The 23724-nt window shown below is 43.5% G+C and overlaps 1 protein-coding gene across 1 annotated transcript in view; it reads right to left on the bottom strand.

Moving 5' to 3' along the window:
• The window catches only part of POLR1B (RNA polymerase I subunit B), a 50863-nt gene that overhangs the window by 8877 nt on the left and 18262 nt on the right, over positions 1 to 23724 (bottom strand). The window contains exons 6-13 of the mRNA XM_068232296.1: positions 22690 to 22913; positions 19014 to 19185; positions 17245 to 17416; positions 16417 to 16698; positions 14695 to 14828; positions 10633 to 10803; positions 9263 to 9419; positions 4432 to 4628 (exon numbers count right to left, since the gene is read on the bottom strand). Of these exons, the coding sequence (XP_068088397.1) occupies positions 4432 to 4628; positions 9263 to 9419; positions 10633 to 10803; positions 14695 to 14828; positions 16417 to 16698; positions 17245 to 17416; positions 19014 to 19185; positions 22690 to 22913 (1509 nt within the window). The remainder of the gene's footprint in view (positions 1 to 4431; positions 4629 to 9262; positions 9420 to 10632; positions 10804 to 14694; positions 14829 to 16416; positions 16699 to 17244; positions 17417 to 19013; positions 19186 to 22689; positions 22914 to 23724) is intronic.

Below are 23724 nucleotides of genomic sequence, written 5' to 3'. Positions count from 1 at the left end.
TCTTTCAACATTTTACCACTTTTAGACAGTCAAATCTGGGAAGAATCATAATGCCAAACAGGTTAAGGCACAGAGTAGAGTGCAATATCAGCATTTCTATTCCACGGCTTTCAAAATGTCATTCATGCATCATTTTTACAGCATTTCTAAAACTAAGAAGAGGGCTTTTTTGCATTTTAAATGATGTCTGAATGGACATTGCTATGCAGCATAATTTAATAATTGAGAAAAAAGAAGGGGTGGGGGGTGGCTGATTCATATAGCACATCTACAGATCTTAAATGATGTATTGCACACTGTATGCATGCAGGAAGAGGAGTTCATACCTTTTCTTCACATAGTGACATTGTGCAGTATTTTCCACTAGACAACATGACACATAGCTCTGCAGCAAAGATGCATTGAATATAAAAAGTGTGTGTGTGGGCTTACAGAAGCATAACGTATTGTGTAATGTAGGATTCCAGGCTGCAAGACCTGGCACTGTTTATAGGCAAGGCTGTTAAAGAGGTCATGTATATTTAAAGCTCTCGATCCTCTACCCTCCTCTGGAACACTCTCCCTCAACACATCTGCCACTCACCCACACTTACTATTTTTAGGCTCAATCTGAAAACTCACCTCTTCAGGCAAGCATACTCTCCTACCTGGGACCCCGCCCACTGACCACCATTACTACCACTCCACTCACAGCTTCCCTTTACCTATTGTGCTATACCTTAAACCTTTAGACTGTAAGGCCTTTTGGCCAGGGCTCTCTTCCCCTTTTGTCTCACAATGCTGTGTAATGTATGTACATACCTCCTACCCCTGTGTTAAAACAAGAGTTATATACTCAGCTATGGAAAGGGAAGGCTCTGCATTGCATAGAGCCATCCTGGTCAACCGCTGTCCCTCGTTGAAATCGTGCACCTCCAGAAATCCTCGGAACGCATCAGGATCACTTGCGCCCCGGAGTGCTTTAGAAGACCAGCCCATCTATACTATTCATGCATAAGCTCAGACTTGTGTGCGCAGTTCAGATACGCTCATCTTCTGACAAACTCTGGGACGGGAGTGCTTCCAAGGTTTGCACTGAAGCTTTATGCACACTGCAGGTCGAATAATTTCAACAGGGGGACAGCAGTGGAACGAGGGCACAAAGAGAACTGGGAAGGCTCTATGGGATCCAGAGCCCAAGTTTTGAACCACTCAAGTACCAGCAGCCCCTTAAGTGCCAGAGACCGCTGATACAGAAAAAGCAGAAATTGGAGGAATCATCGCATGTGGCCGCCGTCACCGCTGCACGTCGGGAAACTGGGCGACCAACTCTGCCGTCTCTATGAAGGCAGAGTTCCTGTGAGCCGGTCAGGAGCAGCATTCATTGGCTCCTGACCCTGTCTTTCAATGTAAGCTGCTTACATTGAAAGGAAGGGCCAGGAGCCAATGAAATCGGCTCCTGACCGGCTCACAGGGCTCTGCCATCATAGAGACAGGCAGAGCAAGTGAGCTGCGGCGGGAGACGGCGGGGATTCAGCGACGAGATCGGCAGGAGCAACGAAAAAGATGTGAATGTGCGCAGTGGCGGTGAGTTGAAATCTATGCCCTGGCAGCCAGATAGCCCAACAGGGCAGATTTCAACTATCTTGGTCCTTAAAGGACTTCCGAGGCCAAAACTAAGAAAATTACACTGTACCTTTTTCTTAGCCGAATCCACGGAGGACGCCCTGCGCGTCCTCCGCTCCGTTCTGCCGTCAGTGTCGGCCTTTTCGTTACCCCAGGGCAAGCCCCGACCCCACCGAACGGGTCGCATCGATGCCACCCCTAAGATGGCCGCCGCCTTGATCCGCGGCTGCGCAGTACGCTTTGCCGCGATTGCGACTGCGCAGCCTTTAGCCCGCCTCTCGCCGCGTATGGGTCCCGGCATCCTCCTGAAGCGTGCGGCGGGAGACGGGCTAAAGGCTGCGCAGTCGCAATCGCGGCAAAGCGTACTGCGCAGCCGCGGATCAAGGCGGCGGCCATCTTAGGGGTGGCATCGATGCGACCCGTTCGGTGGGGTCGGGGCTTGCCCTGGGGGAACGAAAAGGCCGACACTGACGGCAGAACGGAGCGGAGGACGCGCAGGGAGTCCTCTGTGGATCCGGCTAAGAAAAAGGTAAAGTGTAATTTTCTTAGTTTTGGCCTCGGAAGTCCTTTAAAGAGTAACTGTTGGGCATAAAATCAAAAATCTATTCTTAATTTGTATCTGGTAAACAAGCAATAAGGATGCTAACCAGGCAATCCAAAAGTTAAAATCTCTATTACTTTTCTTGTTGATAAATGATCATTCCCCAGTTTACCTGACCCTTATTTGGTACAAACAAAATTTGGTACACAAAAAGGAAGTTGCAGAGCATGCTGGGTTGTCCTTTTCTGCTTCTCTACTTCCCCTCAGACTTAACTAATGCAGCCTGATTGGATGAAACCTCTTTCCCTCCTGTTTTCCCCTCCCACACCTCTGTTCCTCTCTGATTGGCCAATGTTTCTCATGTTAAGACAATGCACTTTCTATAGTGAAGTGCGGGCAAATCAGGCAGAGGAGACTAAGGGTGGATATTACATCACGATTGGCTTCAATATAGCCACACTTAAAATGGGAAATGCTAAGAAGGAATTTCTCTTTTTTTACTGTAGAAAAATCCCTAAAATCAAAACGTGGACAGTGCAATACATAGGTTATGAAAGTAGAGAAAGTATTTAGCTACTTATATATGTGTGTTTTTTCTGAGATAGTATGGCTGACAGCTCCTCTTTAAGTAGTTAACTTTTTAACCCACTTCAGGGTTGCTTTAAAGGGAAGGTCTGAGCAGAATTAAAAGAAAAAAAAGAATATCTACTTACCTGGGGCTTCCTCCAGCCCCTGGAAGCCATCCTGAGCCCTCGCCGCGGCTCCGCTCCCAGCCTGGGGTCCCCTCCGTTACATATGCTGACCTCGCCAAATCGGCATCTGCTGGGCTTGCGCGAGCGCCATTTGCGATCGCTCTCACATGGTCTGGAGTGTTCTGTGCAGGTGCAGTTATTGCTGCAGTAGGGGCTGGAGGAAGCCCCAGGCAAGTAGATCATTTTTTTAACACCCCCCCCCGGATCGTCCCTTTAAAAGGGAACCTAAACTGAGAGAGATATGGACGTTTCCTTTTAAACAATAGCAGTTTCTTGGCAGTCCTGCAGAGCTCTTTGGCTGCAGTAGTATTTGAATCACACACCTGAAGCAAGCATGTGGCAAATCCAGTCTGGCTTCAGTCAGAACACCTGACCTGCATGCTTGTTGAGGGGCTGTGGCTGAAAGTACTAGAGCAGCCTTTCTCAACCTTTTTACCTGGGAGGAACCCTGTAAATAACTTTTGGATCTCAAGGAACCCCTGCAAACAATTTTTTGGTCTCGAGGAACCCCTATATTTATTTTTCAGGAGGCATGGTCTTTAAGTAGATTAGGCTGCTAATTTCACTACCCCCTATTACACTGCCACTCATTATACTGTCTCCTGACCCCCCAATTTAGTGCTTCTTGTTACAGTACCACCTATTATAGTGTGCTCTATTATACTTTCGCCACGATGGAATAAAATGCCAAGGAACCCCTGCAGAGTCCTCAAGGAACCCTGGGGTTCCAGGGAACCCCGGTTGAGAAAGCCTGTACTAGAGACACAGGATCAGCAGGAGAGTCAGGCAACTGGTATTATTTTAAAATGAAATATCCATATCCTTCTCAGTTTAGGTTCCCTTTAAAATGAGCCCAAGGTGAAAACAAACTGATGAGATAAACAATTATATTTATCCTCCTACTCCTAAAAATGACTTTTTAAAGTATGCCATGGTTTTCTTTTATATATAAAATTGACAACGTAGTTTGAATGTTTTACTGTCTGTAATGAGTGGCAGCCTATTACGGTAAGTGTCCCAGAGTTAGACAAAGGTCAATAGTTCACATATCTTGTCTCTCCCTGTCCTCCGTTTTATTCTGCCAGGAAAACTTTTATGGATGTAATTTGCTTATCAGTGGTGTTTACTATATAGAAGCTGTCACTTTCATGCATAGAAATTAACTCTTTCAGACAAGTAAAACAGCCTGGTTGTTTTGAACTGTACATACAAGTGTATTTATTTCATCATGTCACATATTGCCTTGTGTACACTTTAAAGCATGGGCTCAGCGTGTTCAGGACTTTGCCGGATAGTGTGAACGGCAATATGTCTGTTGGCTGGTACAATTTGTTAGGGCTTTCACACCACGGTCTTGGGGTCCCACTGATTCAGGTGTTTAGGGTGCGGTGCTCAGGAAGCGACCCTGGTCTCTATCTTTTAGCAAATAAAGTGTTTCTCAATTTTATGCAAAAGTGAGCACTGTTTTTTTATTTTCATATTTATGGACTCTTGCACACAGTTGCTCCTGCTGATTTCTATAAAATAACTTACCATGGCATCCTCCATATCATATCCAGTGTATGATATGACAGCAACTATGGCATTTGTGCCAACTGGATAATTATCCATATCAAAGTAATCGTACATGGTGGGACGCACCAGCGGGCTCTGTGGGGTCTGGAGACGATACAGCTTGTTGTCAGAGCGATCCTGATAGGTCATCAGGGGAAAGCCCATAGTCTGTTTACCTGAAAAAAACAAACAATCAAAATCTAGTTAAACACTGTGCATCGTTTTCCTGTGTAGGAACAAAGGATTTCTAAACAAAAAGAGAGTCAGGCTTGGCCACAGCAGTCCTCTATTTAGGCCTTAGAGCACCATGTAACCTCCTAATAGGAACAAGAGAGACTCCCATTTCCACCATCAGAAGAGAGAGAACTTTTTTTAGGCACGCAAATGTGATAATCTATTAAAGAGGTCTGACTACATAATATTTAGTATTTGTATAGTGTTAACTGTTCCATAGAAGGGCTTACATTCTTATCCCTGCCACAGTCACATAGTCTAAGGCAGGGATGTCGAACCGGTCCCTCAACGGTCGAGGTCCTCACACATTTTTGACACAACTCAAATTAATTGATGGGTCAGAATCAGGAATGGTGTGGTCCATCAGGTAGAACACATGCCTCTCTTTCTTGGTCCATCCTAAACACTGGCATGGATCTGGCCCTCCAGTCCTGGAGTTCAACACCTGTGGTCTAAGGCCAATTTTAGGGGTAAACCACTTAGTGTATCTGTACATTTTTGGAATGTGGGAGGAAACCAGACTGCCCAGAGGAAACCCACACAGACACGGAGAGAACATAAGAGCTCTGTGCAGGTAGTGCCCTGGCTTAGATTTTGAACCAGGGACCCACCGCTACAAGGCAAGAGTGCCATCCACTAAGCCAATTGTGCTGCCCTACATACTACATTTACTTATTCTGCATCTGTAAAAAGCAACAGTCTTTCATATATCCCACATAATCAACATATGAATAATGTGAACTGACTTTCAGGGAATGCCATACAGGAGGGGATCGGTAACATAAGTGAGCAATGACAAGACTATACTCATAATCTGTATAAGCTGCAAAAGTATACAAGTGCAATGTTTTGTAATAAAACTACAATTAAGGAAAGCTAGTTTGTAAAGTATATACATTTAGCTGAAAAGTATTCGGCATTTTTGTTTGCAAGTGTAAAGGTGCCCATACACTCGTCAGATTGGCAGCAGATAGATAAGAAATGCATCTGATGATCTATCTGATGCGTTTTTAGAACATTTTCTACCAGGATAGAATTCCAATAGATTTCAGTTTGAAATCTATTGAAATTCGATCTGATGGCATTTTTTTGCCATCAGATTTCCATTAAGGCCAATGCAAACTGATAAGCAATCTCATCAGATCGACCTAAATTTTCCACCCTGCAAGTTCGATGGAAATCCATCGAAATCGATCGAAATCGGCCATCGATCGGTCGATTGGCCAACCGATTTGCAATCGATCGATCGATCGGGATCGATCGGTCGGCCAGAAAATCGGCTGAGTGTATGGGCTGCTTTAGGGTTAAAAAAACCTGCAGTGAAAAGGAAATTGGAAGCTACCAGCATCTCCTTTCAAGCAATGCATATTGCTGAACAAACAGTATCCTCACACTACCATCTAGTGGTAGTTTTTCAAAATAACAGTTAAAACCATTTAAAGACCTAACATACAGTTACAGACTAAATAGCAAGCTCATGGTGAACCAGAACTCATTGGAGTGTGTAAGGGGCTACAATGGACCAAAAAGCCCTCTTACTAAAATGCTATGGAAAACTTTTGGAAAAAGTTTGCATTCTTAAAACCGAAAGTATTTGCAGTAATTCGGTTGGAGTTTGCTCCGAGATTTCTCCCAGTGCATCACTGCTGAAATGCGCAAATCATCCGTTGTTGTCCCTGTGAGCTAAACACACCTCCAGATCCGCTGGAATGCAATAATGTGTCAGTTTGTTAAGAGGGGTTTTTGGTCCACTGTACTACCTTACACACTCCAATAAGTTCTGGTTCACCATGAGCTTGCTGGGTAGTCTGTAACTCTGGGTGTTTCAAGTCATACGTCACTCCATAGAGCCACATTAATCCATGCCATGCACTGATGAGGACCAATTCGAAACAGTCTGTATACCTGCTTGATTAGTGTGGCTCTGTAGTATTAACAAACTGACATCACTGCATTCCAGCGGATCTAGAGGTGTGTTTAGCTCACAGGGACAACAAAGGATGATTTGCATCTTCAGCAGTGATGCACTGGGAGAAATCTCAGAGCTAACTCCAACTTGAATTATTGCAAACAAAATTTTGTTTTCCAAAAGGACTAACATACAATTACATAATTCCTAGGTATGTGATTTAATATGTTAATTTGAATGTATTTTAAATATTTATATAGATTCATGTAATTGTATGTCCTTTGCATTTTTTAACTGTTATTTATCTTGAAAAACCATGACTAGATAGCGGTGTTAATTTGTATTTAATTTATATTAATGATTATAACCACTAAATGGTGGCAGTCTATAATTAGACCAATTTTTGACACTATAAGCAGTGCTTTTAACTAACTCATGCCTATAGGGGTTTTATTATAGAAAGTCATTATGCTGCCGAAGTTGCATCAATCATGGCGGTTTGTTTATTTAATGCATATTGCATGGCAGTCTTGCTTATCATCTGCATCCAACACTTCATACAGACCCAGAGCAAGGATCTAGATCAAGTGCTTTGAAAAAAAAAAGTTTGACCAAACTACCTGCATGCTTGCTTGTTTGAAGTGTATGATGCAGACACTACTGAAACCAGAAAAATGAGCAGGACATCCAGGCAATTGGCATTGCTTAAAAGGAAAGAAAATATGGCAGCATACATATTTTACTACAGAGACAGTTTAAAGTGTATTTAAAATTTAAAAGGAGGAGGGAAAAAGACTACTTAAAAAAAAAAAAAAAAAAAAAAAAAAAAAAAGGTTATGGCAATCCATATTTGTAGTCTGTGCACTGTGTACCGTTTGATGAACATATAAAGTTTACACCTTGTACATCATAGTGAATGGAACAGACTCACACTTCTATCTGAAGTAGCACCTCCATCTTGTTCATCATGCTGAAGCCTTGCAAGTACACCCTCAGCATTGAGTCCTCCCCTCCAGCCTGGTGTCCTCCCCTGCTCTATGCCTGCCTGGATCAAATTAGATCTCTTTTCCCAGTGTATAGGAGATTGGAGACACAGCAGAACAGCTACAGCCTGTCTTATGTCCGCTATAATTTTTATTTCAGATGTCTGCCTACCTAGATTAGATCACAGTGGGTGTTGGCTGGGAGCAGGACATGGGGGCAGAGTCATGACATCAATCCACCAGCATGCTTTGCACCACTGGTAGGGAAAAAAATGCACGGCAAGATTTCAGACAGGGGGTGGGGATTTCACGACCATACGTGGAATACGGACCCTGGAGGTGAGAGAATTATGCTTTATTCCGTGTCATTTAATAGACCTTGGCAACTTATTAGGTTTAAAGCAAACAGTCATTTATAAGTTAGATACTTTTTAAGGTAAAGATAAGGGCTCCCTCCAATACTTATGGAAAACAAAAGTTGCAGAGGGCTAGACTTAGCAGACTAGTGCTGAGCTAGTCAGCACTACCTTAGTGCATTTTTTATGTAGTTTCAAAGCATAACTCCACTGTTGATAATGTAGTGATAAAACTTGTATCAATCTTAAAAAAAATAAAAAATAATAAAGCCATTATAACACTGCCCTTGCGTCTATAGCCTACATAGGCTATAAAACTCACTTTGACAGCTGTGGCCTCCGGTCAGGTAAAGAATATCTCTTGCTGATACTTAATGCTTACCTGGAGATCGTCATACTCTTTATAGCAGACATACTGTATGACGCAATATTTATCTAACCCTGCTGCAGCTAGCTCTATACTGCTCCATGCAATACAAAACCTATGCAAACGCTGATTGTCCACCACTCCAGACGGAAGCCTCAGTATGAAGAAAAAAATGACATTCCCAAATGATAAAATGACTGCCTGATTGATTTCCGAGGTATTTAACTGATCTGGTAAGGAATGTTTTGTTGTTTGTGAATGCAGAGTTACACCTTCAGCTCTTCAAATCTGTACAGGAAATACTCTTGAAAATATGATGCAGCAAGCAAGTAAAACTCCCCAATAACCTTCAATCAATAGGCAAATTGCATGAAGATTTTACAGTAATGCTGCATTGAGAAGACATACTATGTGTTGCCATTATATTCCCTGCAGCTGAGGATGCCAAGCTGAGTGCACAGGGACACAGTGGGAAAACAAAGCCAAAAGTCATATTGTGCTTTGCATGCAATAGCTTTTCAAATCACAAGTGCTCAGAAAAGCATTGCTAGTGGGTTCAAGGCCAAGAAAGCCCTTTTGGTGTGAAACAGCCCTGAAATATAAGAAGCAGGGCTGTGAAGTCGGAGTTGGAGTCGAGGAGTCGGGGCAATTTTGGGCACCCGGAGTTGGAGTCGTGGTTTCATAAACTGAGGAGTCGGAGTCGGGTGATTTTTTTTATAAAATCCACAGCCCTGTTAAATATTAGACTAAGGAGTCGGAGTCAGAGCCATTTTGGTTACCCTGAGTCGGAGTTTCATAAACTGAGGAGTCAGAGTCGGAAGATTTTTGTACCGACTCCACAGCCCTGATAAGAAGCCAACAGGTTATTAAATACCTCTATTACGAGGGTAGAGCCGTTGAAATGTTAAGAAAAAAAAAAAACCACACACAAGAGAAGATACTACAGATGTTGCAGCCTCACCCATCTGGCACTGGTACATGTTCCTGGGACTTTGGTTGTGGTCAGAGAAGGGGATGAAATTGGCTACCACACTCATAAGACTGTGTGGAAAAAGCTCCTGGTGAGTGCTGACTCCGGGGACAATGTCACCTTCATATATTGCGATGTTCAAGAAGACCTAGAAGAGCCCGGAAGAGACAGGTATCACATGAATTTGCAGTTTACCAGATTGGTGGCAATAATATCAGTAGTAATACTAAGAATTAAAAAAAATATGAATAATCACTGCTCCATTTGAAGTAAGTGAAGTATGGTTCGATGTTGGTCATGAAGCAAAAATACAGACATCAAACCAACAAACACGGAGTCCGGTGATTCCTTTAATGACTAACTGTACATGGCTTATTGTAAGCTTTTGAAACGTTAAGTTTCTTCTTCAGGCATTATACAGAACTCTATCAGAACCATACAAAAGTAAATGAAAACCTTGTAAAAGACATGACAAACACTTAAAGGAGGTGGTTATGTGAAGGAATGAATCATCAGAAGATACTGTACAGTGCGTCTTACATATAATAAAAGGTTTTCTAAATCAGTTAATTGAAAACAGCTGTTGCTTTCCAGATGACCCCATATTGATGGGCATAGCTACAAACAACTGCCCCTCACTCAAAACTTTGGACAGGCCCCCTTCCTTCCTTTGAGCCCTCTAGACATGCAGAGTAGCACAGGGAGCCCCATACCTCAGCCTGCTTCCCGTGCTGGTTATATCTGATGTCCTCTCTTCACAGGTCGGTGTGCAGCTGTATAGCTCCATACGGCTCCCAGGTCTACATGTGACAGGAGAACTGGAAGGTGTATGAAGCCATGATGTTACCCACCAGGCCATGAAGAGAGGAGAGCAGGTCTGACTCAGTGCTGGAAGCAGGGTCGTATATAATGTTCCCTGCATGTCTGGAGGGTTTATAGGTTAGAGGGCCCCATTAACATCTATTTTTCATGTGATCTGTAACCATATCCATACAACAGCTATAACAGTATTATAAATAAAGATTTTTGCACCATATCTCTTGATATGCTCTACTAAAGTCTAGGGGCAATGTGAGGAGAATCCAGGAAGACCGGCTGGCATGGTTTTAGAATAAAGGAGGAATATGGAGTTCTCAGAGAACATACAACCTCCACAGAGGTAGTGTGCTGACTGGGAATGGAACCTGAGACACTAGTGTCGCAAGACAAGCATGTAAGCCACTTAGTAACAGGGTTCAGGATCTGACACAGAAAAACACAACATGTAAGCACCAAATGCAACTCACCCCTTTCTGGGGAAATCACTATATCAGGAAACAATAAAGGCACAAAACTAACACACTATCAGCATCTGTGCATACCTGCTCTAAAGTGCCTATCAGCTCCTCTTTCCCAATAGCCAGATTTCTGACAGGACGAACCATCCTGCAGGGAGTGGTAAAGATGTATAGTCCAGGATATAAACTGGCTTTCCCAATCATTGGAATCAGCACTATTTCCGTCCAGGGTGGAATGCGCTTTTCCTGCGTTACCTGTAACAGAAGACAATATCACGAGGTCGGCATAGCATCACATCCTTCAGCTCTGGAAATATTTGATCATGCAATGAAATAAGCATATAAAAATACTATACCATCCACTTTAGTCAACAACCCTTGACCAACCCTAGAATCCAACTCAAAACCTTTGACTTTAGAGCCTACTGTCATGCCGCTCCCAGTGTTGCCAACTGGCTCGTAAATTTACGGGCATTCCGTAAATTGTTACAATTTTAGCTGCCCGTGAATTCCGTAAGGAATTCAGCAGCATCCGTAAGGGCGGCCAATCTTGCCCTGTGAGCAAGGAGGGAAGCAGCGCAAAGAAAAGGGAGAGCTGTGGGATCAGCAGTGGGGAACGGCGGACGTCTCCCCCCCCTTCCCTCACCTTAGAGCTCTCCCTCCCTCGCTCGCTCTCCCCTCCAGAACGAAGTGTGGTGCAGCGTTTGGCAGTGGGCGGAACTTATCTCTGTCTCGCTCCTAGCGCCGGAAGTTCTGGTGCCGCTGCTCTGGACCAGACTAACGGCAAATCCATCCCGCGCCTGCAATGAGACGAAGGTAAGTTCCGCCCGCTGCCAGCCACCGCACCACACTTCGTTCTGGAGGGAAGAGCGAGTGACGGGGAGCCCCAAGGTGAGGGAAGGGGGGGGGGGGGCAAGATGTCCCCCCTTCCCCACAGCTCTCCCTCTTCTCTGCGCTGCTCCCCTCCTGCTGGGGGGGGGGGGGACCTGGCTACCTATTTTGGTGACATATACCCCTGCTTACATATACTGTGCACCATATACACCTGCCTACATATACTGGGGACATATACCTCTGGATACATATACTGGGCACATATTCCCCCGACTACATATACTGGAAACATATACCCCTGGCTACATATACTGGGCACATATACCCCTGGCTACATATACTGGGCACATATACCCCTGGCTACATATACTGGGCACATATACCCCTGGCTACATATACTGGGCACATATACCCCTGGCTACATATACTGGGCATATATACCCCTGGCTACATATACTGGGAACATATACCCCTGGCTACATATACTGGGGACATATACCCCTGGCTACATATACTGGGCACATATACCCCTGGCTACATATACTGGGGACATATACCTCTGGATACATATACTGGGCACATATTCCCCCGACTACATATACTGGGGACATATACCTCTGGATACATATACTGGGCACATATTCCCCCGACTACATATACTGGAAACATATACCCCTGGCTACATATACTGGGCACATATACCCCTGGCTACATATACTGGGCACATATACCCCTGGCTACATATACTGGGCACATATACCCCTGGCTACATATACTGGGCACATATACCCCTGGCTACATATACTGGGCATATATACCCCTGGCTACATATACTGGGAACATATACCCCTGGCTACATATACTGGGCATATATACCCCTGGCTACATATACTGGGAACATATACCCCTGGCTACATATACTGGGGACATATACCCCTGGCTACATATACTGGGCACATATACCCCTGGCTACATATACTGGGCACATATACCCCTGGCTACATATACCCCTGGCTACATATACTGGGGACATATACCCCTGGCTACATATACTGGGCACATATACCCCTGGCTACATATACTGGGCACATATACCCCTGGCTACATATACTGGGCACATATACCCCTGGCTACATATACTTGGCACATATACCCCTGGCTACATATACTGGGCACATATACCCCTGGCTACATATACTGGGCACATATACCCCTGGCTACATATACTGGGCACATATACCCCTGGCTACATATACTGGGCACATATACCCCTGGCTACATATACTGGGCACATATACCCCTGGCTACATATACTGGGGAGATATACCCTTGGCTACATATACCCCTGGCTACATATATTGGGCACATATACCCCTGGCTACATATACTGGGCACATATAGCCCTGGCTACATATACTGGGGACATATACCCTTGGCTACATATACCCTTGGCTACATATACCCCTGGCTACATATACTGGGCACATATACCCCTGGCTACATATACTGGGCACATATACCCCTGGCTACATATACTGGGGACATATACCCCTGCCTACATATACTGGGCACATATACCACTGGCCACCTATTCTGGGGACACCTATAGACCTGGGGCTACCAATTTTTGGGGAACCACTGCTGTCAGATTAAGTGCATTTTGGTATTTTGGGGGACTACTGCCAGATTATGTGTATTTTGGGGGAATCGCTGCTGCCAGATTACATCTATTTTTAGGGAACCACTGCCATATTATCTGTATTTTTACATGGATTTTTGGTGAAATGCTGTAAGATTACATGTATGTGTGGGGAAGGGGGGAACACTATGGCAGAGCCCTGCAGACCTTTCACAGCACTACTAAAATAATATATATATATATATATATATATATATATATATATATATATATATATATATATATATATATATATATATATATCCACCTATGACCACGCCCATTTTTAAGTGCGCGGTGCAGGGGATTTTGTCACCCAAAAATTTACTGACAAAAGATTTTTTTTACTATTTGTCAGTAAAAAATAACGTGAGAGGTTGGCAACACTGGCCGCTCCTACCTTTTAGATTGCCTTACCAGATCCAAACAAGACAGCCCCAACCCTGGAGGCCTACATCAAAACTGAAAAGCCACCTATTTAGTCTGACATTTATCACGTAACTTCTTCCATTGTAACATATTACGGACTGCAACCATGTACCGATCAGAGACAAGCTTATGCACTGTGGGTCCCTATGGAAGAAAAGCACTTTACAATTTTTTTTGTTGCTGTAATATTGCCTTTGATAAGATTAAACTGGATCTCAATGTACAACTTCAGAAAACTTTCTCAGCACGTAGGGTCTTTTCACACTATATGTGCTTCAAGTGGATCTGAGATAAACTTTTACTCATTGCATAATGGTGTTCCTTTCCTATAGTTTATAGGGCATTCCTAAAGCCAAATTCTTTTCTTGTTTTGTTTTAATACTCCAATTCCCAATAAACTAAACAAGCCTCGCCCACAGCTCCTTTTGTACCTTGGTACAGTAGCAAGGGCTTATGGGAGCTCAGTCTGGGCAGGAGGAGGTTACTAGCCATTGATTTCAGAGGCAGAGGGGAGGAGGAGAGGGGACTGTATTTACACACAGGCAAGCTGATAGCATCTCCAGCCCTCAGCCTGTGACAATATGACAAACAGAACATGGCTGCCCTCATTGTATTACAGGAATAAATAATCAAACTTTTGAAGCGGTTTTCATCTAGATATGCTGTGTAAACTATCTAAACTTTTTATATATATATATATATATATATATATGGGCACTTGTTATAGTTAGTTTTTAATCTCGGATCCGCTTTCAATGCGATTTTGAAGTTCATGCGTTTTGCCATTCGCAAGAGCACTATAATTAACATAGTAATCGTGGTGCCCTGAACAGTGTGGTAACCCGTTTTTAACCCAATTGCAAAATGAGTGCCTGCTGCATTTTCCTGCATTATGCCATTGGGTTAAATTAATAGGGGGACTGCAAAACACATACCAAATGTGATGCTATTCAATCTCCCATTTGAAAAATTTCTCGTGGCTTTTTTTTTTTTTTTTTTTAAATGTGGAGAATTGTAATTGCCCCCGCTGATTGCACCCATAATGGCAGCAAACCTTGTGCTAAAAAAAATAAAAATAAAAAATAAATAAAAAAACCGAAAAGTAAAAATCGCAGCGCACCACAACAGTGATTTTCAGCGTGAAAGGGCCCTAATGCAAACTTATACGCCGTACAACAGTGCATTATTAGCAATAAAAAAAATACCTTAAAGTTTCTTAAAGCGCTAACTAGACTTGGAGCCAAATCTTTGTCGACCCATCCGATCATGGCGCCATCCAGCATGACCTGGTAGCAGTCTGCAAAAGGCTTTCCTGGAATCCCATCCACTGGAGTGACACCTGTATACACATAACCAAAGTTAAATGTTAAAAACAGCTTGAATGACAATCTGGCGCATCACACGACAGCGGGAGAGAAAGGGCTCAGCCGAGTCAATCCACCAGATCGATCGTCATGCTGAGGCATTAAAAGCAGACCTGAACGCTTGCACAGGACAGAAGGAAAGCATAGAGAAATGCACCCTGTATGAATTTAGAGTAGAGAGTTTAGCCTCTCTAATTCCCCCTCACCGGTGACTAATCACAAGTTGCAATCCCCTCATCCGTGACTAATCACAAGTTGTAATTTGATCTTGCAGCTGTGCCAGCTGGCTGCCACGGCAGAGCAGCTAATTGGTAACAGGATGTATATGTCTGATTTCATGAAAGCAGGAAGTAGACACTGCAGATTTATTGCAGGAGTTCTGTAAGCTGTAACAAGGAAATGTTTTTCTTTAACTAGTTAAGGACCTTAGTGATTGAAATCCACGCCGGTTTGATGGCTATCTGGCTGCCAGGGTGTAAATTTCAATACACCGACGCCGCGCGTTCTCGCTGCTTTCGTCCCTCCTGAGGATATCGCTGCTGTCTCCCTGCCACAGCTCACTCGCTCTACCGTCTCTATAATGGCAGAGCCCTGTGAGCAGGAGAGGAACCGATTTCATTGGCTCCTGACCCTATCAACGTGAGCCGCTCCCATTGGCTTACACTGATAGGCAGGGTCAGGGGCCAATGAAAGCGTCTCCTGACTGGCTCACGGGAACTCTGCCTTCATAGAAACAGCAGAGTGGGTGGCTGGGGTTCCTGGCTTGCGGCATGGATGGCGTGCGGCGGTGAGTATGTGCGGAGATTCATTGGTATTCCGCCGTTTCTTGTGGTTGGTACTTAAGTGGTTAAAGGTTAGTATGTTGTTACTTATCCTTTAGAGCAGACAGGAAGTTCTGAGTTCAGGTCAGCTTTAAAAGTGGAAATAATGGCCGCTGTACTCACACTAGATTTTTGGCCAGCTGCCTCAGCCAAGAATAGTCTAGTGTGTGTACAATAGTGGCATTTCAGGTACTGTCTGGGATAACTAGCATATCTCGCCTAACTATTAGCGCAAGGGGAGGTATAGAAGTGCCTTTTGGTGGGACATTTAAATAGAGCTTGAGGCATACTACTTTTCAGGGGCCAAATAAATAAGTAAATATTTTAGTATCCTTTCAAAGTAAATTTTAAAGCTTTGTACACAAGATTTCAGTAGTTAGAGAATTGGAATAAAACCTACTTAACTTTGGGGGTACTTTAATGCTTTGTGGAATCCTAAAAAGAAAATACGGCTCAACCCACCAATAAATAAGGATACTGACCTCAGTCTATGCACAGATGCTGGCCACTGCTGAAACACAGCACTAAATGACCTGCTGACATTCTTGTCATATCAGTGCTTGCTGATGGATAGCATCACTACCTTACAGCTACTCCATGTTTTATATCTGTCCTTCACACACTGCGTTTCAGAAAAATGAAACCGTTCACCGTTATGCTTTACTTTCTTTAGCAGGCTTTCAGCCTGACAGCTGAGGAAAATAGCAGATACTGTTCTGGCACAGAGGTCAGTATTCTTTACCTAATGAGCACAGCAAAACAAGCAGATTTGCATTGGAGGAAGTCTGTGTCACAATTTCACAGGTCACGGTCATGTGATTCATGAGGCCACAGGGCTCGCCGTCAGGAGTGTGTACTGGACAAAGGAAGCCCCAAGACTCTGGCAGGAGGCGACGGACAGTGGTGGTCCTCATTTTGGCAAACGCAGCACCTCGGTGCACACAGCGGAAATGTGAAAGGTAGCGGATAAAGTTTAGCTTGTCTGCTACTACCGTCAGACCTGAATCCTGAAGCATGCCGAGACCTTTGGAAGAAAACAAAACAAATATGATCATCACCCATAACTCAGACATTTGCATATTTTACATCTTTTGTAACTGAATTTATATAAAAGAACATGGAATGTGAATCACCTCTGAATTTAAAAAATAGTGCAGTATTAAAAGACAACTATCGATAAAAAAAAAAAGACAAAAAAAAAAACGGTTTTTTTTAATACTCTATATTAGGGTACACATCACCACTAATGCAAGGGGCAGATTATTTTTTCACAGAAGAAGTAACAGGTAGCTAGATGTGCTGTAATATAACTTGCAGTCAGGGAGATATGTATACACCACTTCTGACTGATTGCTTGTGATGTTATGGCTGGTACACACCACACAATTTCCCGTCAGACGGGTCCACTCAGTTATTTCCGACAGGTCTGATCTGATTTCGGCCATTTTGCAATCACTTCTGTAAATAATCGATCAAAAACAAAAAAAACAAAAAAAAACTATTGGGAATCAGATCGGTCCTGTTGTAAAAGAAGCTTTAGGCTTCTTAAAGTTTAAACTTTGAAGTTTACCAGTTTTAGAGCGCAGATTTCCTGTAGCCAGGAGGTATTCACAGGGTTTGGTGAGATCAGATGTATTACTGAAGATTTTCATGAGAGATTCTGTGCTCAGAATTAGATTTGGTTTTTGGGCTCTCTTGTCCAAGTTGAGTTTGGCAGAAACAAGCCAAGATTCCATCTTCTCCTAAATGCATTAAAAAAAGGTTATATTGAAAAAAAAAAATAGGCAACAGGCACAGAAATGAAAGTGTTTACATACACTATATTGTCAAAAGTATTGGGACTCCGCTCCAAACCATGGACCAGGCATCACTTCCATGGCCACAGATTTATACAATAAAGCACCTAGGCATACACATTAATGCTGCAAATATCTGTAAAATGTGCCGCACTCAGGAGCTAAATAAATTCCAGCATGGTACTGTCACAGGATGCCATCCATGCAATAAGTCCTTTGGTGAAATTTACTCTCTACTTATATTCTGGCCAACTGTTAGGGCGTGATTCCACTAGAGCGGCGCGCGTCTGCGAGACGCGAGCCGACTCTTCCAGGTCTGCGGGGAAAGTTGATAAATCCCATCAGCCGTGCCATGCACGGCTACGGGATCCGCAAGCCTCCCGCGCCGATTCGGATAGAAAAGCCGGCCGAATCGCTAGCGGTAGCGATTCAGCCGGCGTTACCATTGCACCCTATGGCAGAGTTTCCCTGCACTATTCGCCTGCGGGGAAACTCTGCGGATTCGCGGCGGTTTCTGCTCAAGTGGAAACCCGCCCTTAGTGGTTATTATAAGTGAAAGCTATAAGGAACTCAGCCAAGTAATAGCCCATGTAAAACACCAGAGCAGGGTCTGTGGATACTGAAGAGCACATTGCATGGAAGTCACCAACTTTCTAAAGTGTCAATAGCTACAGACCCCCCAAACTATGTACTGCTTTCAAATTAGCTCATGAACAATTTGCAGAGAGATTTATGGAATGGAATGACCGTGGAGCTGTATACAAGAATTATACCACTAAGTGCATTGTATAACATTGGATGCAGTGGTGTAGGGCATGAAGCCACTAGACCCTAAAGCAGTGGAGAGGTGCTCTCTGGCGTGATGAATCAAGCTTCTTTGCCTGGCAATCCAACTGATAAGTCTTGGTTTGGCGGCTGCCAGGAGAATGGTATTTGCCTAACAGCATTATGCCAAGTGTAAAGTTCGGTGGAGGGGGAACTGTTTTTTTTAAGGATTGGGCTCGACTCCTTGGTTCTTGTGAAAGGAACTTTGAATGCTTCAAGATTCCAAGACATTTTGCTTCCAACTTTGTGGGAGAAATTTGAACAACATGACTGCACACTACTGTGCAAAGCCAAGTCCAAAACACATGATTGAGATGAGAGTGTGAAGAAACTTGATTATCCTAACAGAGCTCTGACTTAAACCCAACAGAAAACCTTTTGTATGTATTAGAGCAAAGACAGCGAACCAGGCTTTCTCATTCAGCATCAGCGCCTGTCCTCACAAAACCTTGTGAAGAGCTATAGCGGTTCCCGCTGTTAAGAATGGGTCAACGCCATATCAAAACATATAGATTAAGAATGGCATGTCATTAAAGTTTATGTGTGTAAAGGCAGGTATTCTAGTTCTTTTTAATAGTATATATTGAATGCAACACATATTATCCAGTGATAGTCCATCATCTTTCTGGGAAATTACAGAACCACCATTGCACATATGAACAAAAATCTCTAGAGACCACAATCTGATGGTCCTCCTACTTTCAAGCCATTAACGTACCTTTAAGAACATGAGTATAAGCTGCCCGGGGGTCAGAACCTCATGCGTCATCAAGCTGTCGGGATTCTCCTCCATACACTCCTCCTTCGCAAAAGTGAATAGCTTCTGTGTCATGTAACAAAGCATGTGGAACTTCTCTATGCTGGATTTAAGATGTATGCAAATACAATGCCTGTGGAACAATGGTAAGAATATTTACTACAGGAACATAGGATGTCTGCTTTCCAATGTATAATACCTCTGTGGACAATTTGCCTTTCCTGCCTGCCAGCTCCCCCACCGACTTGAGTGGAACACATGGCTTTGAAAAATGTAATATTCTGAACTAAAAGAAACTGCCGCAATTAGCTGCTGGGGGTTCACCAAAAGGTCAGTTCATGGTCATGGGGTTCATGGCCATAGGTAGCTGAACACATCTTTGTGACCCCAGTGTTAGCATTCACCACCCATTTAACACTCCAGCACTATGACTCATCACATCTTTATAAATAAGATAACCATTTATTTCTTTGTGCTGTCAGTTTACATTTTAAATGCAACTTTATTAATACTGTATGAATTTAATAGTCCAGTTTTGCTCCTTCTGTCTGCAAAGCCATTCCAACACCGAATCCCCTGAGTATCCAGCATTTAACTATTATCACTGCAACTACCCAGCTATTAAACCCTCCTTGGTTTGCACTTCAATTCATTATTGAACCCATTTCCTCTTTCTATGCAGCAATCTTGCACTTCAGCCCTTTTCTGCCTGTATTGCATAGGTTCTCAAAATGCAATATGCATAACAAGTATATTTCTTTCATAGTAAAATGTGCTATAAATTACTTTTCTCCTATATTACTGTCACTTACAGTAGGTAGTAGAAATATGGCAGAACTGACAGGTTTTGGACTAGCCCATGTCCACAAAGGGGATTCTCAGGGTTTTCTTTATTTTCAAAAGCACTTCGTGAACGGTAGTTGCTAAGCCCAACTGCCAGAATTGTGTGCAAACAGGTGAGGGGGTGGCCTGCATCTTTGTATAGATTCTTTCCGGAGAGTACTTTTGTAAAGAATAAATGAAATACTAAGCATTCCTATGAAGAGATGGACAAGCCAAAAACCTGTCAGTTCTAACAGATTTTTTACTAACTACTGTAAGTGACCGTAACATAGGAGAAAAGTACTTTATAGCTTATTTTACTGAAGAAACAAACATACCTATTTGTATTTGTTTAAGTTTGAATTTTCATGATTATAAAAAGAAAAAAGGTGGGCACGCATGTCCAATGCAAAAGATTTATTTTCTTCTCAGAACATGAACATGTCCTGAGAAGTCCTGATGAAGCGCCACAGCACACTGGCGTGAAACAGCTTTCGACCCCCCCAAATGACTTGTACTTCTCCATTGGATATGGTACTGTGGCCTGTGTATGAATGTTCATGTTCTGAGAAGAAAATAAATCTTTTGCCCTGGATGTGCGTGCCCACCTTTTTCTCTTTTTATATGCATGTTGGCACTGCCTCATTGGGCTACGGCACTCCGTGTGTATTGAAGTCACGGTCCTGTGCACTGACAACCTTCTCCAAACCACTTTAACATTTTTCATGATAGTGGTCGTGGGCGCGCCCCCGTGGTGTCCCCTAGTAGCCCTGGGATCAGTGAACGGGAACATGGTTCCCGGTCACTGATCCGTGTCTCCAGCAGAAAAACCGAAGCGCTCTTACTAGAGGCTTCAGACTTTCTGCCCGTAAACATTTCCGCATCCCCCTTGTGCTTCTCGCTAAGCGGAAGGGAAAAAAAAAATTCAAGGTGGCCAAATAGTAAAACTACATCTACATATTTTTTACATTACAATTTACACATATAATAACATTAAAAATTAACTGTATTTCCCACACCAAAATATTACCCAAATAACATTTTTAATGGAAAAAAAAATTACAATAAAAAAAAAATATATATATAATTTCCTTTTTCATATACATGCACCTTACATATAACCAATATGCACTTGGTATATACCTAATTAGGTCACATTTGCCCAAAACTTTTTTCTACTATCACAATTAGTTTTTTATTATAGAATTAAGTTTCCGGGTATCCCCTTTAAGATGGCCGCAGCCACCACTGTTAAAAGAGGTGACTGTCCAATGGCCGCCGCTATCCTCTCCTAAACAGGAAGCCAAAAAGGCTCCTGGAAAATGGCCGCCGCAACTGCTCCCCATGTGGAAACCCATGCGTTCCATTATGCGCAGCGTTGCGTACGCACGCCGCAACGTGACATATGTATTCTTTCAATATGGAAACTCATGCGTTCCATTATACGCTACGTGACGTACGCACGCCAGTGACGTCACGCCCGGCAGTCACCGCGTCCTTCCGGCCGCCCGTGCGGCCAGTTAAACAGCTGGCATACATTTAAACCTCTGCCTTTTTTTTCTCGCACCTAAGATTAGCAAATGAATGGGAGGTGAAAATTGCTCTGATGCATAAGGTGAAAAAAACCCGCGGGCTGAAATGGTTAAAGTATACTGGGTTGCTTGTAAGGCATTTATAAGAAATTATTAACCATACCTATCAAAGAGAATGTGAGAGAGAGCGCAAGAGAGTGTTTGTGTGTGTGAGAGAGTGTGTGTGAGAGAGAGTGTGTGAGAGAGTGAGACAGTGTGTGTGAGAGAGTGAGACAGTGTGTGTGAGAGAGTGAGACAGTGTGTGAGAGAGTGTGTGTGAGAGAGTGAGAGAGTGTGAGAGTGAGTGAGAGAGTGAGTGAGAGAGTGTGAGAGTGTGAGAGTGAGAGAGTGTGAGAGTGAGAGAGTGAGAGAGTGAGAGAGTGAGAGAGTGTGAGAGTGTGAGAGTGTGAGAGTGAGAGAGTGTGAGAGTGAGAGAGTGTGAGAGTGAGAGAGTGTGAGAGTGAGAGAGTGTGAGAGTGAGAGAGTGTGAGAGTGAGAGAGTGTGAGAGATAAGGTGCGTGTGAGAGAGTGCGTGTTAGAGCGTGCGTGTGAGAGAGTGCGTGTGAGAGAGTGCGTGTGAGAGAGTGCGTGTGAGAGAGTGCGTGTGAGAGAGTGCGTGTGAGAGAGTGCGTGTGAGAGAGTGCGTGTGAGAGAGTGCGTGTGAGAGAGTGCGTGTGAGAGAGTGCGTGTGAGAGAGTGCGTGTGAGAGAGTGCGTGTGAGAGAGTGCGTGTGAGAGAGTGCGTGTGAGAGAGTGCGTGTGAGAGAGTGCGTGTGAGAGAGTGCGTGTGAGAGAGTGCGTGTGAGAGAGTGCGTGTGAGAGAGTGCGTGTGAGAGAGTGCGTGTGAGAGAGTGCGTGTGAGAGAGTGCGAGAGAGTGCGAGAGCGTGTGAGAGAGTGCGAGAGCGTGTGAGAGAGTGCGAGAGCGTGTGAGAGAGTGCGAGAGCGTGTGAGAGAGTGCGAGAGCGTGTGCGAGAGCGTGTGAGAGAGTGCGAGAGCGTGTGTGAGAGTGTGTGTGAGAGAATGTGTAGTAGTTGGAAGAAGCAGCAATCAGTCTCGCCCTGTGAGTGTAGATCACCTAAACTTTTGAAAAGGGAAATTCTCTGGAACAGCAGTATCAAATAAAAAAATATATAACTGTATTGTGTTATTTGGGGTATCATATTTATAATCCGTGTTTTACAGCATTTTAAAAAATAAATTGAAAAATCAAATATTTTTTCTTTATGTTCATGCTGATCTCTTACTCTAGAAGGAACTCCGCTGCTTGTTCATCTGTATACCAGTCTGGAAGATAGAACTTGACCCGAAATCGCTCGCCCAGATACTTGAGAACTTGTTTTTGGTTGTGACATCCCTCCTCCATCACAGCTCTCAGCATCTGGGTGACACAGTCTCTATAGAAGGAATTATCCTCCTTACCTTTAACCATCTCAGAGAATATCTGATAATCTGAAAAGTTAACCAGTGCCTGAAACAGAAAAATAAAATGTAACAAATCTTTGTTGTTTGCTCATTGTGAGCCTTTATTTCCCTGTGCATAGAAATACTGGAACCGAAGTGGGACGAACTGATCTAGCAGTCCGTATATTTGGTAATGCTGGACAGCCTTAAGGGGCCCATACACTCTGCCAATTAGTGGCCGATCGATTGCCCGGTCGATCTATTTGTGGCCGATTTCGATCGATCTGACATGCTGGAAAATCTAGGTCGATCTGTTGAGATTGCTTATCAATTTGCATTGGACCTAATGGAAATCTGATGGCAAAAAAAGCCATCAGATCGATTTTCAATAGAGTTCATACTGAAACCTATTGGAAATCTGTTCCTAGTAAAAAATGTTCCTAAACACATCAGATAGATCAGAAAATCTATCTGATGATCTATCTGCCGCTAATCTAAAGGTGCCCATACACTCGTCAGATTGGCAGCAGATAGATAAGAAATGCATCTGATGATCTATCTGATGCGTTTTTAGAACATTTTTTACCAGGATAGAATTCCAATAGATTTCAGTCTGAAATCTATTGGAATTCTATCTGATGGCATTTTTTTGCCATCAGATTTCCATTAACGCCAATGCAAACTGATAAGCAATCTCATCAGATCGACCTAAATTTTCCATCCTGCCAGCTCGATGAAAATCCATCGAAATCGGCCATCGATCGGTCGGTTGGCCAACCGATTTGCAAACGATCGACCGATCGGTCGGGATCGATCGGCCGGAAAATCGGCTGAGTGTATGGGCCCCTTAAGTGTGTATGGCCACCTTTAAAGAAAAC

Source organism: Hyperolius riggenbachi, chromosome 4 (assembly GCF_040937935.1).
Source record: "Hyperolius riggenbachi isolate aHypRig1 chromosome 4, aHypRig1.pri, whole genome shotgun sequence".
Lineage (NCBI taxonomy): Eukaryota > Metazoa > Chordata > Amphibia > Anura > Hyperoliidae > Hyperolius > Hyperolius riggenbachi.
Note: the sequence above shows the minus strand (reverse complement) of the source record. Positions and strands in the feature narration are given on the sequence as shown.